Below are 23,178 nucleotides of genomic sequence, written 5' to 3'. Positions count from 1 at the left end.
TTTGCTCATTTTAGTTATTTGACAGCCCTAAAATCTAATTTCTACTAGAAGTGGAAATTACACACTTAGATAAGATGTTGCATAATATGTTCTGCCAACATAATGCTTTGTCTGAAGTACATGGATACCAATTGCCTCATCACTTCCCCTGAAAGCTGAAATTAAATGATGAAACTTTAACATTGCATATTTTTAGGTCATCAGTATCATGTGAACATTAAGATGAAATACAAACTAATTTTAAAAAATATCTCTGGTTACTGCTTCCCTAAATTTCCAAGTATTAGAATACTGTAGAATGGTACAAAATAGTCATTCATGGAAGCATATGGTTTAACGATGAAAGATCCTTCAGATTATCTAATCCCTTCCATTTATAGAAGAGGCCCAGAGATATTTACCTAAATTTACAGAGCTACTAAACACCTGAATTTATGTGTTTGTTGTCTTTTATATTTGCCTGTAAAATTCTTAGGAGGAATGAAATAAGCATTTATTAAGCTCCTACTATGTGCCAGCTATTGGTGGCACCGTAAAAAGAGTGCTGCCCTGGAGTTAAATCTGGATCTGAGTTCAAATGTGACCTCAGAAAATTACTAGTTATGTGACCCTAGCTAAATCATTTGTCTCTATTTACCTCAGTTTCCTTATCTGTAAAATGAACTGGAGAAGAAAATGGCAAATAATTCTAGTATCCTTGCCAAGAAAATTCCAAATGGGATCATGAAGAAATCAAATTCAACTAGATTAATAACAACAAAAAATACGCAAGGCATAAATCTTGATTTCTTGATTTGTAAAATAAGGATAGAATTCTTTTGGCTATCTCAAATAGTTCTGATAAAATCACTTTGCAAAAAGTTAAAGTACTATATAAACACAAGCCATTATTATCATTTGTCTTATGATACATGCTTTATAATCATGGTACAGTTAGACCATAGGGTTAATCAGATTTGAGGAAGAGTGAGTCTTTTATCGGTATTCGGTATTTCTCCATGAAAGACATACAGACGAATGGAAAATTTTACAGAAAGTTATAGAAGTTGTAGAAGCTGAGTCTAATTAGCTGAAAAAAATTTTAATTATCCTATTTTATCCCCATAACAATCCTGGGAGGTAGGTACCCATGTTAGAGTTGAGAAAAACCAGACAAAGTTTAAGTGGCTTGCTAGGCTGACACAGCTAGGAAGTAGCTGAAGCTGGATTTAACTCAAGGTTTTCTAATTCCACTTGCCTTGAGAACAAGTATCTTCCGTCTCTGTTATACATTCCCTTAGTCTATACCTAGTAAACAGAAGATCTGCATTTTTAGGTATACTACTTTATACCAGAATCAGTTTCAAAATTAGCAAACTAAACTACTATTAGTCATAGCCATGTATCTATGGAATGTTAGAATAAGTCTCAGACAATGTGGTTTAAGTTATGGCTCTGTCCCTTAGTCTTGGGAAAAAATCACTTTTACTTTACTGATATTTAGTTTCCTCATCTATAAAAATAAGAATAATAATGCTGCTCTCCCAGGGATATTGAAAGAAAGTAGTAAGTGGCACAGTGGGTGGAGAGCTGGGCCATCTTAGAAAGAGTTCAAATCCATCTTTAGACGTTTACTAATTCTATGATTTTTTTCTGGACAATTCAATTAAGCCTCTACCTTCCTCAGTTTTTTCAACTGGAGAATGGAGATAATAATAGCACTTGCAAGGATATTGTGAGGATCAAATGAAACATTTGAAAAGTACTTAGCATAGTACCTAACATGTAATAAGGGTTTATTCCCTTAACTTACTTTGCATACCATAAAGGACATTAGAAATATGTCCTATTTTTAATACTCATAATGGGTTATTAATAGTAACTGTTGTGCTTTCTTCATAATGGCCTTGTCCTGTAGTTAATACAAATATCAACATTTATATTTTGGGGAATGCTAGCCTATAGTCTTACAGGTAGCACGTATCAGAGACAGAATTTAATTTACATTCTCCAACTTTTATTCTAGAAATCTTTGTGCTACTAGGACTGATTAATATTACCATCAGGATTGCTATTTTAGAAATAGTCAAATTGTTTTGGTGTATAGTTTTTACACTGACATTGCAAGTCATTGATGTGTTGATTCATGCAACAAGCATTTATTAATCACTTTAGAGTGGAACACTCTCTTAAGCACTGAAAACAAGGAAAAATTGACAAGAACCTCTCCCTTAAAGGAAATTCTATTATTTTTTAATCTTTCTTTTTTTCACTCAATCAGGCTCAGCTGGCAAATATTCCACCAATTTCTGTAACAATTTTTCATTCTTCAATCTTACATATATACTTGTGTGTCTTTTATTTAGATACACTGAAAAATGGATCACTGTTCCTCAAATCTGAATAACCCCATGGTCTATTTGTACCATGATTATAAAATATGTATCATAAAGCAAATGATAATAATAGCTAGTATTTATATAACACTTTGACTTTGTGCAAAGTGATTTTATCACAAGAATGTTTTGAGTTAGGTATTATATAAGAATTATAACCCTATTTTACAAATTAAGAAATTAGAATTTAAACAAAGGAAATGACTTGCTAAAGGAGCAAGTGTCTGAGATGGAATTCAAACATAGGCCTTTCTGGTCTATGCCATACACTCCCTAGGTCTTGTTGAGCATAAAAGGGAGGAGGAACAGAGTAATCAAGGCAGGAAACCCTTGATCCCAGCCTCCAGTGTCATGGAAACTGCCATTTACTGAAGGGATCTTTTGAGGAGGAAGCCAGTCTTCAGAGCTCCTCGCTCAGCTCTGGAAGGGAAGGCACAGTCTTTTCCCATTATTACCATCTTAGTAACTACTCCAAGATGGTGAGTTTGGAACATCCTCAGTCTAGAAAATCAGGGTCCCCTTCTTTTTATTTATTGATTCTTTTTCATCTTATAGGAAGATTTACTAAACTGTATTTACTAGTCACCAAATTAATATGTATAATGAATCCAGTCATTAGAAAATGCTGCATGAATTTTCCACTACAAGTTCTTCTCCCCTTTCTAGGAAGAGTGAGGGAGTGGAAGTTGACTTCCACATTCCAAAAACAGGAAGCACTTAGACCTAAAGGAAAAGAAAAGTGGAAGTAGAAGAGGGATCAGGAAATCATGAACAAAATCACAACTCAGGCAGCTGAACAAAGAGCTGGGCTGAGACATGTAGCTTTGGGGCAGCAAGCCATCCCTACTTAGTAAGAACAATACATGTTTGTTGACTTGAATCAAATCACCAACACCTAAGGGCTCCCTGAATATGCATTGTCAATTGAACTGCTATTTATGCATGATTTGAGGATTTTTACCAGTAAACTCAGGCAGGTTTCAACTCCTTTAGGTAGACATGTATATTGGGAACAGTGAGGAATACTTGCGGTAACTGAGGAGGATCAAGATAGAATTGAATAGCTTTGAAAATAGCAGGATAGTCCAACCCAAAAAGATGATTCCTTGTCATCCTGGAATATAGTCTCTAGAAGAGTTCCCTAGGGATCTGTGCTTGGTTCCTTCTTGTTTAATATTTTGATAGATTACCTGAATAAAAGCTCAGGTAGAATGCTTATCAAGTTACACATGTCACAAACCTAGGAGATATAACTAGCAGTGGATTTTAGAGTGAATATCTAGAAAGATCTCAAGCTAGCAAGTTAGACTGAATTTAGGAAGATGAAATATAATGAAATTAAAAGGGACGAATTAAAATATTAAATTTGATGGAGAAAGCGTAGCTAGGTTAGTCTCTTTTAGAAGTTCCTGGGTGGTGGTGAGGGGAGGTGGGGAGAGAGGATGCATCTAGATGGTCCAGTGGATAGAACACCAGCCCTGGACTCAGGAGGCCCTGAGTTCAAATCCAGCCTCAGAAAATTGATATTTATTAGTTATGTGGTCCTGGGCAAGTCACTTAATCCTTCAGAAAGAGAGAAACAAGCATTTGGGGAGAAAATACAGAGGAACAGAAGAATAAATGATATGAAAGCTCTAATGACAAGAGCTTTCTTTTCAGTCTTCAATAGATCTGTCTACACTTAGAGTTGCCAGGCTTCCTCTCCCTCAGCATCTCCATTGCGTCCCAGCATAGTGGTTGTGGACAATGGGATAGAAGATTATTCCTGAGGCTCTCAGAGTAAGGTAGAGCCACACAAAATAGTAATCCTCACTCTCTCCTCTAGACTTATCAAAGTCCAGTGGCAAGACATAAGTCATGATCATTGGTGATGGCTGGGAAAGCTAGTTAATAGTGAAGCTAGGACAAGTGCCAAAAAGGCACCTCTGTACTCTCTCCCTATCATTTTCAAGTGTCTCCCCACAACCATCCCCTGGTTGGTCATTTCCAAGTTATCCTGGACATAGCTTGTTTATTATGTTTGTTGGCTTGTTATCTCCTCAATAGAAAAAAGAAAAACCCAAAAGTCTAGGATCCTATTGTTAATGTGAATAATGATTGGAAAGTAAACACCTTACAAAGATCTCTTCCTACCTCAGATATAGAATAAGTAGCCCTTTTAATATAATTGTTTTGTTTTGCTTTGTTTTCCTTCTCTCTACTGAGGTCAACTATATAGAAAAGTATATTGTGAGAGATGGCCCAGACTGTCAAAGCATGGTCCTAATTCTGGCTACACTAATATCCGTTATTGAATTTGTTTTTTAATTACTAATTAATTTCATATGATTATTCATGACAGTTCAGATAGATCAAGGTGGAATCTTGCTTGTTGCTTGAGTTCATAAAATGTATCTTCTACCTTTAAAGTCCATTGGAAAGGGGCAGCTAGGGCGACACAGTGGATAGAGCACCCAGCCCTGAAGTCAGGAGGACCTGAGTTCAAATGTGATTTCAGACATTTAACACATCCTAGCTGTGTGACCCTGGGCAAATCACTCAACCCCAAGTGCTTCAGAGAAAAAAAAAAATAAAAAAACAAGTCCATTGGAAAATTTTAGCAAGTCTGAGAGGTATTGTCATGATAGGAAACCTAAAATTAAAAGATGTTAGTGTCTACTGAGAATACAGTGGAAAGTAAAATAAATTTAGGGACAAGAGGAGCCAAATCAAATCCCAGCTCTGGTGCTTTCTACCTGTGTGTCTTTAAGCATATCACTGCACTTCACTCTTCCTCAATTTGCTCATCTGTAAGATGAAAGGATTAAACTAAAGAAATTCTGAAGTCCTTTGCAGCTCTAAACCTAAGCTCTTCAGATATTACAAAATGGTAGGACTGGATTGGAGTATTTTCCTGTGGCATGGGTTTTGTGGTATATTGATACTACTCCTCAGCCTGCTGTGTGCTATTATTCTGTCTCCTAGTCTTAACAATTAAATGGTATTATAGATGCTGAAGAAGACTCCATAGTTTAGAGGAAAAAAAATACCAGACCTTTGATTTCATTGAAATATTTTACTCTTGATAAGAAAACTATGTCTACCAATGTTAATCAGGACCATACCTGTAACATATAAGTCTCAGATTGTTGCCTGGATCACTGAGTGGCTAAATGACTTATTCAGTGTCTCACAGCTAATTTGCGTTAGAAGAAAGATTGAAGCCAAGGTCATCCCATCTGCAAAGTCAATTTTCTATACATAGCTCCACCAATCCTAAACCTAATATTAGACCTACCCATGATACTCTCCCACAATAAGGATTGTATCAAGATGAACCAATATCTTATTGTGATGTTTAAAATGGTTTTAGAGATATGATTTCTGGATAATTTAATCTTTTTATTAATAAGGATAGCATTTTAGTAAAAGGATGGTCATTTGGCTGTCTCTTAGAACAAAGACAATCACAATTGATATGACCTTGGAAGATTAGGCATTCCTCAGAGTGGCAATCAACTCTGATTGCTTAATTCATTCTCTCATTAGCTAATGAGAAGATGAATATGACAAAAAGCAACTGAACCTGAACTTGAATTATGTCTTTTACTTCTAAGTTGCCTCAGCCTTCAAGATCTACAAAGAATTTATCCCCAGCCAAATCAAAGTAAAATATAATGTCTGCCTCCCCTAGGTGGGGTCTGGACAGAGGAAAAGGTCAATTTTCCGAGACTGAGGTCTTGAAAAAAATTTTTTTAAAAGGGGAAAATATAAATCTCCCCAAATCCAATAATAATTAATAATAACTTCTTTCACATAGATCATGAGAATTTTTAAAAATCTTATTAATGAACACCCCAGAAATTGGTGCAGTAGGAGAAATTGCACAAGATAAATGGCATCATCATCACCAGACCTTACCACAGCTAAGAAAGTCTTTTTGCATTCATCATCTTTTCAGATCTGGGCTTCATTCAGTTCATGTCAACAAACATACATTAAGCACCTATTATGTCAAGGCATCATGTTTGGTTCTGAGGCTACATTGACAAAAACAAAAGTTTTGTTCTCAAAAAGCTTACATTCAACTTGAAGGAAACAACTTACATACAGATTAGTAAATATTGAAGCATATACAAACATTTCTGCTAGTTTGTGTGGTACATAGAGAGCCTGGTCTCAAGTCAGAAAGACCTGAGGTTAGATTTGAGCTCAGACATTTGCCATTTGTGGGACCCTGAGCAAATCACTTCACTATGTTTACCTTAGTTTCTTCATCTGCAAAATGAGCTGGAGATGGGAATGGCAAACCACTCCAGCATCTTTACCAAGAAAACCCTAAAAGGAATCACAGAGAGTAACAAGACTAGAAAAAACAAATAAAAGCACAGAATAATGGTAGCTCTCATTTAAAGAATACTTTAAGAGCTTTGCAAATATTAACTCATTTTATCCTCATAACTTGAAAAGTAGATATCATCATTATAGATGAAGAAAGTAGAGAAGAAAAAGGTCATGTGATTTGACTCTACACAGGATCACACAGCTGTTAAGTCTCGGAACTGGATTTGACCTCAGGTCTTCCTGAGTACATGGTCGGCATTCTTTCCACTTTGCCACATAGCTACCTCTTAAATACAGAATATATTGGAAAATAAACAAAGAAATATAGAGTAATTGAACAAGAACTAAAAAATGGAGGCTCAGAAAAAGCTTCTTGTAAGAAGTAGCACTTGGTCTAGTCTTGAAGTGAGCATTGGGATGAAGAATGGAGAGAGAAACCACCCTAGAGACACTAGGGACAGCCTCTACAAAGGTACAAAGATGGGAGATGACCATTATTTCTCAGTTGTTTTTCAGTCCTGTCCAACTCTTTGTGACCTCATTTGGAGTTTTCTTGGCAAAGATACTAGAGTGGTTTGCTATTTCCTTCCCTAGCTCATTTTACAGTTTAGGAAACTGAGTAAGTGACTTGTCCAGTGTCACCCAACTAATAAGTGCCTGAGAACTAGAATTGAACTCAGAAAGATGAGTCTTCCTGATTCTAGGTCTAGTACTCTATCTACTGTGCCACTTAGCTGCCCCTATTTGAGAAACAGTAAATTAGACCAGATTCTATTCCACTCTACTCTTTGATCTGGGTAGTAAGTAAATCTAGCTCATTGCTATTGTTAATGTGAAGCTTTTCAACATGAGGTTACTGGGAACAAGTTATGTAGACTAATCTCATTTATCAAACAATATAACATATGTAAAGCATTTTGCTAACCTTAAAGCATTTTATTTACTGGACTAGAGTGCTATACTATAGACAAACATTTCTGTGACAAGCATTATTATAAGTACTTTTACAAATATTATCTCACTTGATCCTCACAACATCCTCCTTTTGAGAAGTAGAAAATGGGAATAATTGAAGAAACTGAGGTAGATGAATAATAATAGCAACAATATCTAGCATTTTAATAGAGCTCATTATGTCTACTATACTATATATATATATATATATATAGTACTATAGGTACTATACTAAATATTTTATAATTATTATCTTATAAAAACCCTGGAAGATAAATGTTTTTATTATCCCTATTTTAGGGATAAGGGATAATTCACCTGCATTCAGAAAGGTATCAATATCCACTTTAGTCAGCACAAACCCACATCATTGATGATATTTGAAATACCTTGTGAAAAGTGTAAACTGGATCCTTAGTACAGGTTGAAATCCATGATAAGGTCCCCATAGTTTCTGCCATATTGGGAGGAGTGCTAGCTCATCTCCTGGAGAATCTGGACCATGTTTCCAAGGTATGGTTTCTAACACTTAATTCTTCTAACTCAAAAAGATTAGTGGACAAGTGACATGATGATGGATCAAGTAAGTCTCAGTTGGAAGATTACAATAACAGCGTTACTTTGGGGATATGGTGAGGTAAGAGCTAGAGGGTGACCAAAAGAGAAAAAATAAGTACGGAATAAAGCCTTATTTACCCTGCCTTACTTATGGTCTTTCCCATATGCTTTAGGAAGTTTATGTTGAAAGTTTCTCAACTAGAAGATGTGAGTGATCATTCATATGAAAAACAATTAAGGTGCTTTATTTGACCTCAAGTTCATTATGAGTCAAATGTGAAGTTATTATCCAGAAAATAGTCAAGGATGTACAATTTTAGTGGTATGAGTATTGTCTCCTGGGACACAACCACAGCTCTTCTCTGATTTAGTAGTTTACCTTTGAAAGCAATGGGTGCTGAAAAAAATTTTTTTAATCTAGCAGCAGCCCAATTTGTGGTAAATCCCCTCCCACTTGTCAGGTTGTTTCTGGGACAACAGACATACAGCCCAACTCTGATATCCAACTTATAATCTTTCCAGCTTAAAATAGCCTGTCAGAGTTTGAGTAACTGGCACAAGCAAGGGTCACTTGCATGTTACAATGAAAATAAAAAAGGGATAATTTCAATAGAGAAATACAGTTTTAGACTATATTAACCAAAGCAGAGTTCATAGTCAGGTATATAGAAGTGCTACCATAATCAGACTCAACCTAAACTACCATGTTCCATTTTAGGTGCCTCATTTTAAGAGAAAAAAGACTATGATGAGAAAGAGAAAGGATCTAGAAACTTTGCCCTAAGAAGCTGGAGGAATTAAGCATAGTTAGACTGAAGAAGAGAAGGCTTAGGGAATAAATGATAGTAGGGTTTTTTTTATATTTTTGAAGGATCCTTATAGGGAAATGGGACTAGACATGATATGTGTGCAGAAGACAGAACTAGCAGTAGTCTTGATGTTGCAGAGAAGTAGAGCTCATCTCAATATAGTACATAACTTTTTAAAAATTAAATGTTCTGCCGTAGAAAGGAAAGGCTTTTCCATGAGATATTCAATAGATTCATCACTAAAGCTATGTAAACAAGGACTGGAAACCACTGGAAGGGGATGGTGGGGAGAGGACCTAAGTAGAAGTTGGACTTAGATGATCTTTAAATTCTAAAAGTCCAACCTCTAGAATTCTATAATACAATAATCTATGCTATGTTTTTTGTGACTAATATGATGCTATAAAAGAGAAACAGATCTCAAATATATTAGAGATTGATATATACTATTTTAGAAGTTTTGAATCACATGTTGAAATAAAAAATTATAACAAAAGTTCTAAAATATTTTGTACAATTAGGTAGAAGAATGGGGACCATTTGATTTAATATATGGTTCCACTCCTCCAATTGGACAAATCTCTGAACATCCACCTGGTAAGAGAATCTTTGACTATCTCCTGAAATTCTCTTTTTTCCTTCTTTTATATTTTATTTTTCTCCAATTATATATCAATACCATTTATGCACTTCATTTATGCAAGAGTTTGAGTTCAAAATTTTTCACCTTTCCATTCTTTCCTTTCCACTCCTCCTAAAACATTAGGCAATTTGATAAAGGTTATGTATGTGCTATCATGTAAAATATATTTCATTGTAGTCATAGTTGTAAAAGAAGAAACAGATGGGTTGGGGGGAAGAACCATGAAAAAGAATAAATTAAGTGTAAAAAGTATGCTTCAATCTGCATTAAGAGTCCATCAGTTCTTTATCTGGCTGTGGATAACATTTTCTTTCATAAGTCCTTTGTACTTTTCTTGGATTTTTGTGTTGCTGAGAAGAGCTTGAGTCATTCATAGTTGATCATCCCACAATGTTGCTGTTACTGAGTACAATGTTTTCCTACTTCTGCTTATTTCACTTTGCATTAGTTTATATAAGCGTAATTCATCATTTCTTATTGCACAACAATATTCCATTACATATTTATATACCAGAGTTTATTTAGTCATTCCCCAATTGATGGGCATCCCTTCAATTTCCAATATTTTGCCACCATGAAAAGGGTTGCTGTTCATTTTTTCTTTTGATGAGCCAATTGGGTTAAGTGACTTGCCAAGAGTCACACAATTAGGAGGTGTTAAACATATGAGATCATATTTGAACTCAGGTCCTCCTGACTTCAGGGCTGATGCTCTATCCACGGTGCTACCTAGTTGCCCCTTACTATTAATATTTTTGCACATATAGATCCATTTCCCTTTTTTTATTATCTCATTGGGTATATAGTAGTGGTATCACTGGATCAACAATTTGGTTGTCCTTTGGGCATAGTTCCAAATTGCTCCCCAGAATGATCAAATTAGTTCACAACTCCACCAACAATGTATTAGTGTCCTAATTTTTTCACATAATCTCCAATATTTATCATTTTCTTTTTTTGTCATATTAGCTAATCTGATAGGTGTGAAGTGATACCTCTAATCAAAAGTGATTTTGAGCACTTAACATACCTATAGATAGCTTTGATTGCTTCATCTGAAAACTGCTTGTTCCTAATCTTTGACCATTTGTCAGTTGGTGAATGGCTTGTATTTTTATAAATTTGACTCAGTTCTCTATATATTTAAAAAATGAAACCTTAATCAGAGACATTTACTATAAATATTGTTTCCTAGTGTTCTCCTTTTCTTCTAATCTTGGTTAGATTGGTTCTGTTTGTGCAAAAGCTTTTAAATTTAATATAACCAAAAGTACCTATTTTAATTTCATAATGCTCTCTACTTCTTATTTGGTCATGAACCTATAACTCACTTTTCCTTTAAGAATTTGGATTCTATACTTAGGGTATATATATTTAGTACTTATATTACTTCATTGTCCATGATACCTTTTAGCAAGATGTAGTTTCCTTCCTTATCTATTTTAATTAGGTCTATTTTTGCTTTTGCTTTATCTAAGATCAGGATTGCTATCCCTACTTTTTTTTACTTAGCTGAAACATTAGAAATTCTAGTCCAGCCACTTACTCTGTGTGTGATTCTCTGCTTCAAATGAGTTTTTTATGAACAACATATTGTGAAATTCTGGCTTTTGATCCACTCTGTTTTCCTCTTCTGTTTTATGGGAGAATTTATCCCATTCACATTCACAATAATGACTGCTAACTATACTTCCTTCCATCCTGTTTTTCCTTCTATTTGTCTTCTCTTTCTTTTCATACTTTCCCTACTTTCCACATTTTGCTTCAGTCTGCCATCTCCCCTAATCTGCCCTCCCTTCTGTAAGTCTCCATTCCTCCCTTTACTTAATCTCGTCTCCCACTTTCATGAAAGGTAAGACATTTCTATATTCAACTGATTGTATATATTATTACCTCTTTGAGCCAATACTAATAAAAATAAGATTTGAGTGATGCCCCTTACTTATACACCCATCTTTCCCTCCACTGTAATAGATTTTTGTACCTCTTCATGTGAAATAATTTACGCCATTCTACTTCTTCCTTCCTTCTGCTCTTAGTGTATTCCTTTTTCTCATCCCTTAATTAATTTTATGTCATTCCCTCAAATATACATTGTAGCTATACATATCTTGTGAGTGTATATTTATATCCCTTCTAGCTCTACAAATACTCTACCTAGTGTAATGTTTAAGAATTATGAGTACCACATTGTTGGTGGAGTTGTGAAAGAAGCCAACCATTCTGGAGAGCAATCTGGAATTATGCCCCAAAAGTTATCAAAATGTGCATACCCTTTGATCCAGCAGTGCTATTACTGGGCTTATATCCCAATGAAATACTAAAGAAGGGAAAGGGACCTGTATGTGCCAAAATGTTTGTGGCAGCCCTTTTGTAGTGGCTAGAAACTGGAAAATAAATGGATGCCCATCAATTGGAGAATGGTTGGGTAAATTATGGTATATGAATGTTACGGAATATTACTGTTCTGTAAGAAATGACCAGCAGGATGAATACAGAGAGGCTTGGAGAGACTTACATGAACTGATGCTGAGTGAAATGAGCAGAACCAGGAGATCATTATACACTTCAACAACAATACTGTATGAGGATATATTCTAATGGAAGTGGATATCTTCAACATAGAGAAGATCTAATTCAGTTCCAATTGGTCAATGATGGACAGAATCAGCTACACCACAGAAGGAACACTAGGAAATGAGTGTAAACTGTTTGCATTTTTGTTTTTCTTCCCAGGTTATTTTTATCTTCTGAATCCAATTCTTCCTATGCAACAAGAAATTTGGTTCTGCACACATATATTGTATTTAGGATATACTGTAACACATTTAACATGTATGGGACTGCCTGCCATCTAGGGGAAGGGATGGAGGGAAGGAGGGGAAAATTTGAAATAGAAGTAAGTGCAAGGGATAAAGTTGTAAAAAATTACCCATGCATATGTACTGTCAAAAAAGTTATAATTATAAAATTAATTAAAAAAATAATTATGAGTACCATTTTCCCATATAAAAAGATGTTAACAGTTTATTTGCATTAAATCCCTTATGTTTTCTTTTCCCTTTTTACATTTTTAGACTTCTCTTCAGTCTTGATATTAGATATCAAAATTTTTTTATTCAGTTCTATTCTTCTCTTTATAATAACTTGAAATCCTTCTTTGTCATTGAATGACCATTTTCTCCTTAGAGTATTATGCTAAATCATAGTTCTAGCTCCTTTGCCTTCTGAAATATCATATCCCATGATTTCCAACTCTTTAATATTGCTGCTGCTGAATCCTGTATAACCCTGATTGTGATTCCCCAATATGTGAATTGTTTCTTTCTGGATATTTGTAGTATTTTTTCCTTTACCTGATAATCCTGAAATTTTTGGAATTTTTATTTTGGGATACCTTTCCTGAGGTGATCATGCAATTCCTTCGAATGCTTATTTTGCCCTTTTAGTTCCAGGATATCAGGGCAGTTTTCCTTGATAATTTCTTGAAAGATGCTGTACAGGCTCTCTTTTTCATTATGGTTTTCAGGTAGTCTAGTGATTCTGACATTGTCTCTCCTGGACATTTTCCAAGTCAGTTGTTTTTCCAATGAGGTATTTTACATTTTCTTCCATTTTTCTTTCTTTTGAATTTATTTAATTGATTTTTTTTTATGTCTCCTAGAGTCATTAGCTTCCACTTGTCCAATTCTAATTTTTAAGGAGTTATTTTTATCAAATAGCTTTTGTACTTCCTTTTCCACTTGGCCAATTGTCCTTTTTAGAAAGTTGCTTTCTTCAGTGGATTTTTGTATCACCTTTTGCATTTAACTAATTCTAGTTTTGGGCAATTGGTTTCTTTTTTCAAGCTGTTGACTCTTTTTTCATAATTCTCTTGTACAAGTCTCATTTATTTTTCCCAAGTTTTCCTTTACCTTTCTTAGGTGATTTTTAATCTCCTTTTTGAGCTCTTCTACCAGTTTTTGCTGAACTTGAGATCACTCCCTGTTTTTCTTTCAGGTTTTTCCCATAGGTAGTTTGATATTGTTGTCTTCTTCTGAGTTTGTGTCTTGGTCTTCATTTGGTCTTCCTCCTCCATCATATTTTTCTATGACCAGATTCTTTTGTCATTGTTGTTTTTTGCTCATCTTTTTTGTCCTTTTCCTTTTCTTTTGTATTTAAATTCTGCTCCTAGAGTGGAAAAAACACTGTCTCAGGCTTCTTGTGCCAGGGGATGCAGGTACTAGCTATTTATCTTGTGCTACAGTGATGTTGTTCTGAGATCCACAAGGAACAATCATGTTTAGTGCTGCACTGAGGCAGTGCAGTGGGGGGTGGTGAGTGGTTGCTGCTTCTGGGTGGCATAGGAGTCTAGCAGCTTACCTGGTAGTGAGTTGGGGTCCTAGTGCTGGTGTGTCATGTATGCTGAGCTCAATAGGATGTTTCTTTATTTTCCTAGGGCTACAATGAAGTGTAGGGGAATTTGGCATCTGGTGCCTATTTGCCCAGGACTATACTAAAGCATGTGATGGTTCTTGCGGCTGAAATCTGCCCGTTCTTCTAGCTGTATTGAGGCACGTAGAGGTTCCTAGCATTTACAGTTGCCTGCTCAACTGCCATTGGTCTCAAAATCACTAGCTGAGTTGCTGGAAGTGGAGCTTGCTGATAGCTTGCTAGGACATTTCTTGTCTGTGACTGTGTCCCCTTTTACCCAAGGAAGATAGCTTTCTTGCTGATCTTCCAAGTTTTGGGGAGCTCAATGATTATTTCATGCCATCATTTTATTGTTTCTGTGGTTCTAGGATTAGTTTTAAGGTGCTGTTTTGTGGCTGTTTAGAGGTGAATATGGGATAATTATGGTGATTTACTACTTACTCAATCATCTTGACTTCCAGATATCCTCCCCTTAAATTCTCTATATAAGCATTGTCCCTTTATCCTAGCTACCATTCATTGCTCCTTTTGTTTTTTTTTTTTTCACCCATCTATGAGAGGAGATCATCAGATAGAGTGATATAGGCCTATTTTCCCAGCTGAGACTGGTAGATCTCTTGCATTTGGAAGTTTTGAACTCCAATGGACTTAGACTACAGGATTTTTACATTGAGTTCTACATTATAGTGAGTTCCCAGGATGGGAAACCAGACTCTCTGATGAGGGGCCAACTAATCCAGCTCAGAAACAGAGGAAACCAAAGCTCCCATAAGGATGCTCAGAACTGGATCTACCTGATAAGTAGCTCTTAAATGTCTAGCTTTAATTAGATAGGGAAACCCAATCCTAAATAAATTTTAAAAGGAAGAAAGAAAATTAAATACAAGAATCGATCTAAAACTTTTCTCTTAACTTTCTTGACTTCTTATTGCTGTTGTTCTTAAGATCAAGTAGTTGAATATGAGATCTGGGAAAACTAGACAAGCCAGGCAATGCTGAAAGCAACAAACTTTTTAAAAATGAGTTTAAAAGAGAAACCCCATAGCTAAATTGGAGAAAATAAGAGAATAACAGGAAGAGTCATCAAAATAAGTAGGAAGGGTACAAGGGGAGTCCCAGTGGTGCTAAATTGATTTGTCCTGATTTAGCCTCATCATTCACACATTGAGACTAAAACATGCAAAGAAGAAAGGGGAGAGAAGGGATCAACTAGGGCCATGTTCAAGGATCTTCAGCCATGATGGTTTTCAGACCAGAAAAGGAGCAAAATGAAGAAGACAGCTATCTTGGACTTCTGGACAATGGTTCATTCTGTGCTTCTGGGTAACTTTCTTGGCTTGGGAGTTTGGAGGTGGAGATGAGTGTGCCCACCCAAAGAGCAGAAATGCTCAGATTTTTTATAGGCTAAGGAGGGATTTGAGCAGGTTTGATTGGTGTCCCACCCCTGATAGCATATGTTGAGAGCCACCAAAAAGCTAGGAAACTGGGTACAGAAATTGGGAACCAGAGATTCTATTTATGAACAGTTTCATAAAAGGAGCAAGGAGAAAAAAAATGAAGGTTATTATAAAGTAGAAGGAGCTATCCCATCCCCATATGAAGAAATGGCTAGAGAATGTATAGCTTGTTGATTAAAAAAAAAAAAAAAGACAAGGTCACAACAAAAAGAGATTTTGTTCCTACAACAATGGGATACTTAAATAGCTTCATAACCAGCATTAAGCTAAGTTATTCTGCTCTCCCAAAAAGATATAAGTAACTAAGACTAGAAAATTCTGTTCCCATCCCTTTCCCAGATTTTCTATCTCAACATGGCTTAAGTGTGATTTGAGTGAAGAATCACTAGCACAGGGTTTCTTGTACTTGATTTTTTAAAATTTAGATAATTATATTTTAACATAATTAGTTTCCATTATATTTCCTCGAATTGCTAGTATTTTATTCTTTGCATTTAAAATACTATTCTGAGAAAAAGTCCGTAATCTTCACCAGCCAAAGGAATCCATAACATAAAAAAAAAATCTCTGACGCAGTAAAGACTGCTTACCTTGAAGGCAACACATTTATGTTCCTGATTCTATTTTTTAAGTGGTATAGAGAACTTTCAGATGAGGAGGGAAAAGATATCATGGTGGCAGGCAACAAACTCTGATGAACAATCCCATCCAAATAGCAACCTCCCTTCAGCCTCTTCCCTCACCAATTGAAAGTATTTTCGTCAATTTTGTCACAGCACTTTCTCTGGATCTTTCTTTCTTCTTTACTGTATGCCATTTTATACCAAAGTGATTGTGTTATTGTGTTAATGAAATAGCCCCCTCAGTATGCTCCACAGAGGTGGAGACATTGGTGTTTTTCATCTTTGTATGTCCAGAAATGTAATATATTGTCTTGCAATGATGAACATTTCATAAAAGTTTGTAAAATTGAATTGAATTTTCTTATTTTTTACACATCAAGGTTAACCTTCAGAGGTGTGGCAGCAACAATGCACCCAAGCAGTTAGGGATGGACAAATTCCTCATTTTCTAGAAATCCTCAGAGAGCACTGAATTATGATTTAGAACTGTCTATTTTCTTCCTTATAGATTAAAGAATCAAGCATGTTATAATAAGGGAAAAGCTGAAATGCTATCTTTTTCTTCCTCTCACCCATTTCATTCTACAAAGAGAACTCTCCCACTATATTAAAATAATCCTCAAACCACAAAACAATCCTGTCAGAGAAGACCCACAAAGTAAATATCTTCTGTTTCAAGAACTTTTGTTTCCTGCACACACAAAAAAGGTTATGCATTACCAAATCTAAATCATGCCCTTAGTGTTTCAGTTGTACAAACCCATGAGAAAAATAACTCATATAACTTCCTTCCCTTGGTAGAGAGAGAGATGATAAACTATGGATACAGAATTTTGCACACTGTCAAAAATGGTTGATTTGTTTGGATTAGCTGATGTTTTATAGTCACAAAGGACAGTTTTATGCAAGATATGTTAGGAAACTAAAATGATATAAAATCATAAAGCATCAATAAAATGTTTTTTAAAATACTTCACAATAGACATAAAATCAACAACAACAACAAAAACAAGTGAGATTTGTTTTCTCTAATGTTTCTCTTGAACAGATTTTACTTGTTCCTTTTATCATAGAAAGACTATATATGAAGAAAGAAATAAAACAAGAAGCTAAAATATAACTAAATTAAAATAATATCATAGGTCTATATACAATATCAAATAATTTTCTTTTCTATTTTTCTCTGACATAGCCACCCATATTTGTAATTCATCACTTATTTTGAGGGTCCATGTTGCCACTTCCTAATGAAAGACATTCTAGGATTATACCATTTTATTTCTTTTCTGAATAATAATCATCTATCTTTATTTTTTTCTACTTTTAGTGTGGTACTTTCTCCAGTATTACCGAGTTTTACAATATGGGAAGCCCAAGATGAACAGTGAACAGCCATTTTTCTGGATGTTTGTGGACAATTTAGTCCTGACCAAAGATGATAGAGAAATTGCTTCTCGATTCTTTGAGGTATAAAGCTGTTTGTGTCTCATGGTCAACACACTACAACAAACAGCATCCTTTTTTCAAAGTCCCCCCAAATCTTTTCTTCATTTAATAAAACAAAATTTGGTTGTGTTCTAGGAAACATGTTCTCTTAAGTATAAACATTTACTGGTCAGACCTAATGTTTTCAGTTAGATACCACAAGATAAAAGCTAAAGGCTACAAAGATTCATTTCTTTGACCTGAAAATGCCGCAAAAATATAATCTCTGTAGTAGTGGAGTATATTGCCTAAGAAGACTATCAATTTAGTTTCTTAATTTTTAAGCCTTTTTGCAATCATAAGTATTGACCTACAAGGAAAAGGTGGGAATCATTACCATATATGAATGTGGAATATCCTTCAAAATTACTTTTGTAAAAATAATGTTTTTTTTAGCTTTTGAAGAGACAATATCATATTGTTTCTCCTCTTCCTCCTTCTTTTTGTCCTTGTTTCTCTTATTTTCTTCTTCTTCTTTATTCTCTTACTCTTCTTCCATTTCTTTTTCTTTCCCTTTCTCTTTCTCATCTTCCTTTGTCAGCACACTTTTTCTCACTAAGTACCTAACAATTAATGATTATGCAATTTTTTGTTTTACTTTGATTCATACTAAAATATAGATGGGTATTCTTCACTGGCTCATTATTCCAGTCTCTTTGAGTCTTGTCTTTCCTTGACATTAATTCAAACTGTAATGATGATTCCTTCAGTCTCTGTGATTTTTCAGTTCAGGTTATATGGCATAATCATTTATGAACCTTTTTACTCATTCCTTTTTAGACCTCTTCCACTCTCAAAAGTCTTCCTTTATTAAGATTTAATTTCTCCTTAATCTGTTTCTCTTTCTGACTATAATTTTGCTTTGAAGAGATTAAAAAAGCCAACAAGAGCAATATATATTATTCATAACTACAAATACCCTACAGGAAAAAAAAGAATTTTGCCCTAATTTATATTCTAACAGAAGGAAAACTTTAAATTTCAATTCTTCTTAATATAAAACTATAAAATAGTTTTAGATATTGAGATGCAAAACAAAGTTTATAGCACAAAGGAAAGATTTTATGTAAAGAAATAAAAGGAAATGGGCAAGAATGGCACAGAATGAGTAGGTACAAAGTGGGTACAATCTGCACTAGTGAAGGTAATGTCCACATAGAGAAGGTCATGATGCCTTATTATTTCTAAATCATGCTTAAGTATTTATTGTCTTTTTTTAATTATACAAATACCTTTAAGATTTATGATAATTGTAGTCATATACTTCATAAAACTCATTTAAAGTTATAAGAAACTGAAATATTTCCATCATTAAAACTAGAATAAGATTTTCATGTGACATTATTCTTATGGTTCTTGTAATGGAGCACATTTTTCCAATACTGAAGACATAAGGGTTGGTAGTTCACCAAGCTGCCTGGGCAAAGAATTGCATCTACATAAGGATAATTTAAAATGAAACTCAAAGGAAATAACTTTCCATTATTGTACTTTTTCTCAAGGAGTTAAATGCATAAGAAAAGTAAGTATTTTTTATTAATCTATCAGTTCTATTCAGTTTAGACAACTTGGTAAACATATTTTGAATATCAAAAATGATTCTGCCAGTACTGTTCTCTGTATTCATACAGATCTTAATATGGGGTTGAGGGAATTGAGGAGAAGTTGTTACTCAGCATCATACATAGTGGTATTTTCCATTTATTAAGACTGCTCCAGTGACCATACATGAGGTGTGTGATGAGACAGTCAAGAATGCAGTCCTTATATGGAGCAACATACCATGCATTCAAAGGTGATGTAAAATATGTATTTTTATTTATTTTCAAAGTTTATTTTAAGAAATGGACAATGAAATCACATTTAATGCTCAAATAATAGAAAATTTGTTTAATCAGGAAAAGTTTTGAAGACATGGGATACGATGATGGTATAGAACCAGGAAAGAGTGCTGAGGTCATTAGGAGATCCTTTGTGATAACTATCACTATAGATTTCAGGACCATTGACCTGACTTATGTCCACTCCTTTTGGTGTCCTTCTTCTTAGTATTATCCTGATATGACCACTATTCAAACCTTAAACGGTAGCATCAGAAGACTGTAGCCTACATAATTTGAATGAACAGCTCCTTGATACCCTAAAATCAAAGAACCTTTCTTTAGAGAGGATTCTTGTTTAGAAAACTTTTGGGCAATCCTTAGTCATACATGTACCACAAATAGCATTTGAAGTGATGTGGAGCAAAATAGAACGCTGTTTCGGGACTTTTTTTTTTCTTTTAGAGGTCATTAAATTCATTCTATTTCTTCTGGAATCTCCATTACAGGCAATATGTCATAGGGAGTACAATGTTGGATTTGGAGGTAGAAATACATGGCTTAAAAGTCTGCCCTCAAATTTGTTAGCTGTGTCCTTTACCTCATTAAGCCTCAGTTTCCTCATTTGCAAAATGGAGATTAATAGTAGTACCTACTTCAGAGAGTCAAAGGAAAAAAAATGCATATTGAGCACTTTGCTAATCTTAAAATACAATATAAAATGGTAAGTTTGAGGATAGGGGTGGTGGTAGTGATGTTGGTTATGAAAATAATAATGATGATCACCATCATAGTGATGATGATAATGATTATAGTATCCTTATCATGGTATGATAGCAACTCTAACTTCTTCCAGGTTTGTATGAGCTAGAAGTTTCAAAAACTATATCTTTGAGGTGACATAACACAGACACTCTCTCAATCTGTTCTCTAAGTGAGAGAGGTGTTATCTCACACTTTTATTTTGGAGCTAAATAGCCAGTGTCCTTAGGATTACTGTGTTTGTAATTAGAGTTGGGGGGGTGGGAAAGACTAATTGTAAGCAAAATATTTTAATTGGGTTTATAATCAGGATTACTAGCTCAGATCATGGAAAATTATTATTTCTCCGAAGAAGAAAAAAAGGTGGATAGAAAGTTCTCCTCTTTTCAAGGATTTTTTTTTCCTTTGATGCTCAGAATTTTTTAAAATAGTTGGTAAATATAAAACAAGCCAGAAAACATTTCAATTTCTGATAGTAGTCATAGCAAGTGAAATCTTAATAAAATCTAAAATCAGCAAAGGATCTCAAAGAATGTTCACACTGGAAGTCAGTTCTAAATTGAAGATGCCAAAGTTGTTATTTATATGTTTAAGGATGTTATCCCCACAATGGGACTTTCCACCAAATCTAAATAGATAAAATATAGCTAAAGAAGCATGGAAAGTATAAAAAAAAGAAAAGAAAATTGAAAGCTCCAGTATAGTATTCAAGTCTTTGACTATACCTTGCCATGTACAGAAGTTTCTCATTTATATAAAATAATCTGAAGTAAAAATCAGAAGAATGCACTAAAAGAAAGTACCAGGAAGATTATACTCAAGTCTTTAAAGTCACTCACTTTAAAGACTGACTCCTCAAACACTCAAATATCCTGACAAAAGTAGTTATTCAATTTTCATATATTCTATCAGTTACTATTAACTTTATACACTTGTCCTAATGCAAAGCATCTCAAAGGTTGGAATTATTTTTTAAGTTGATGAGTATATAGAGGAAGAGTTCTGAACCAGTAATTGTATTGTTATTAAAAAAAAAAAAAACCTCCTAGTAAGCAAATCTCCTCTTCCATTGTACGCTACAATTTAGGGTGCAAAGAGAGTTGTCAAGGCTTTTGAGAGGTTAAAGGTCTTTTGCAGGGTCATATAGCAAGTGTTTGTCAGGAGAGGCTAAGTCTTGCTCCCACATCTTCCTGATAGGGAAGCCAGTTCTCTATTATTCATGTCTACTCTTATAGATTGCAAGTTCTCTATTACTCATGTCTACTCTTATAGATTGCAAACCAGAAATAAAATGTAGATGATTATTTTATTGAAAGAGTAGGATAGTACGAAACATACACTAACATTAAATTCTGGAGGATATGGTTACATAGATATGGAATTATATACCAAGAAATGTTAATGGACTGCTGAAATTTCATTTTTATCTGTTGTTTTCCCAATAAATGAATGTTCAATTATAGCCTAGAAAAACTTCTTACTACACACACACACACACACAAAATAGATTCTGTGTGATACATGGAATTCCACCAAATGTTGGATCCATTTCACAGAGGAGGAACTAAAGCTGAGTTACATGAAATAACACTTTGAAGTCTGCAAAAACAGTTAAATGTTACTAAACCCCTACATTTCTGACTATAGTTTCAGTACTCTATTATACCAATTTCATATCACCCATGATCTTTCACTTGCTCTAGTTTTTTCCCCTCTTTTCTGTTTTGATTTTGTTTTCTAATTGAGTTAGGAGAGCATTCCATGACTAATTTAATGAATTTTCTTATGAAATTGAAGGTAAAAAAAAAAAAAAAACTGCTTGCAAGTCCTGAAGGCCTGATTCAATCAGTAAATTAACAAGCATTCATTAAATGTTTACTGGGTGCCAAGCAATGTGCTAAGTGCTGTAGAAGCAAAAACCCAGATTCTGTTGTAAAGGAGACCATCTTTTAATGCAGGAGAGAACATTCCAACAATGATATTAGTTGCTTGGTTTTTGAAGAAGACTAAAGTGACATCACTATGTTGGAGTCAAGGTACAGTGTATTGAATTGTGATTGATCAGACCAAGACAAGCTCAGAAGACCATACCACAGATTGGGCACAAATAGTCTATATGAACATTTGGAGTGGAGATGGTCTAAATACATGCACGTTTCTTTTGAGCCACTGCAATTCTGCTTTGCTCATAGAATACACCTTTGGGCATGTCATGCTGAACAGTCCCATACTAGTGTCTCCTATGTCTCACAATTAATTCCAAAGTTCTTCAGAGATGCCTTAAGAGTGTCCTTATATAACTTCTGAATTCTGTGGATGCAAAGAGAGCCAAAAACAAAGTCCCTGTTCTCAGGAAATTACATTCTAATGTGAGAAAGAACACCCCAGCAACCCTATAGAAAATGAACGGAAGGTAGCCTAAGAAGGAAGGCTTGTAGGTCAATTCTACTTGAGGTGAAGTCCAAAATTTCTCCTTGGCAACGCATGTTTCATAATTTCTGGCTTTACAATAAAGAAAACATTTATATGTTTCCACGATTCAGTTTTCAAAGTTACTGCAGAAAATTAGAACCTATAAATCTTGCATCTTTAATGTAATTAAAATTTTTTGAGACATTTTACCACTACCACCATTCTCTCCTCATTTTCATTCTCATTTCTTTTTCATTCTATTTCTTTCCTACCCCTATCCTCAGTTTCTTCTTGCTTGAGAGTAAGGAAGTGGGGTGGGGAGGGTAGGAGTGATGTTTGTTTTCAAACTATAATAATGTTTCCATTTTGTTTTTTGTTTTGCAGCAATAATTCAACTTTGGCTTCAGATTGGGATTTGTCTCTACTAGCACAGAACATTAAAAGGTTGAATGTTTTTTCTCTATGGCCAGCTAGACTTGTGAATAAATGTTTTATTTCTCTGAGAGAATATTTTAAATGTTTTTCCAAAGACCACATTTCTTAA

The 23,178-nt window shown here is 34.6% G+C and overlaps 1 protein-coding gene across 1 annotated transcript in view; it reads left to right on the top strand.

Moving 5' to 3' along the window:
* Positions 1–23,178, top strand: part of DNMT3L (DNA methyltransferase 3 like) — a 39,622-nt gene extending 16,444 nt beyond the window's left edge. The window contains exons 9-12 of the mRNA XM_074297407.1: positions 9,541–9,616; positions 17,483–17,622; positions 19,350–19,435; positions 23,019–23,178. Coding sequence (XP_074153508.1) covers positions 9,541–9,616; positions 17,483–17,622; positions 19,350–19,435; positions 23,019–23,178 — 462 coding nt within the window. The remainder of the gene's footprint in view (positions 1–9,540; positions 9,617–17,482; positions 17,623–19,349; positions 19,436–23,018) is intronic.

This window comes from Sminthopsis crassicaudata, chromosome 3, assembly GCF_048593235.1.
Source record: "Sminthopsis crassicaudata isolate SCR6 chromosome 3, ASM4859323v1, whole genome shotgun sequence".
NCBI lineage: Eukaryota > Metazoa > Chordata > Mammalia > Dasyuromorphia > Dasyuridae > Sminthopsis > Sminthopsis crassicaudata.
The sequence above is the reverse complement of the archived record's forward strand: the minus strand, read 5'-3'. Positions and strand labels throughout refer to the sequence as shown.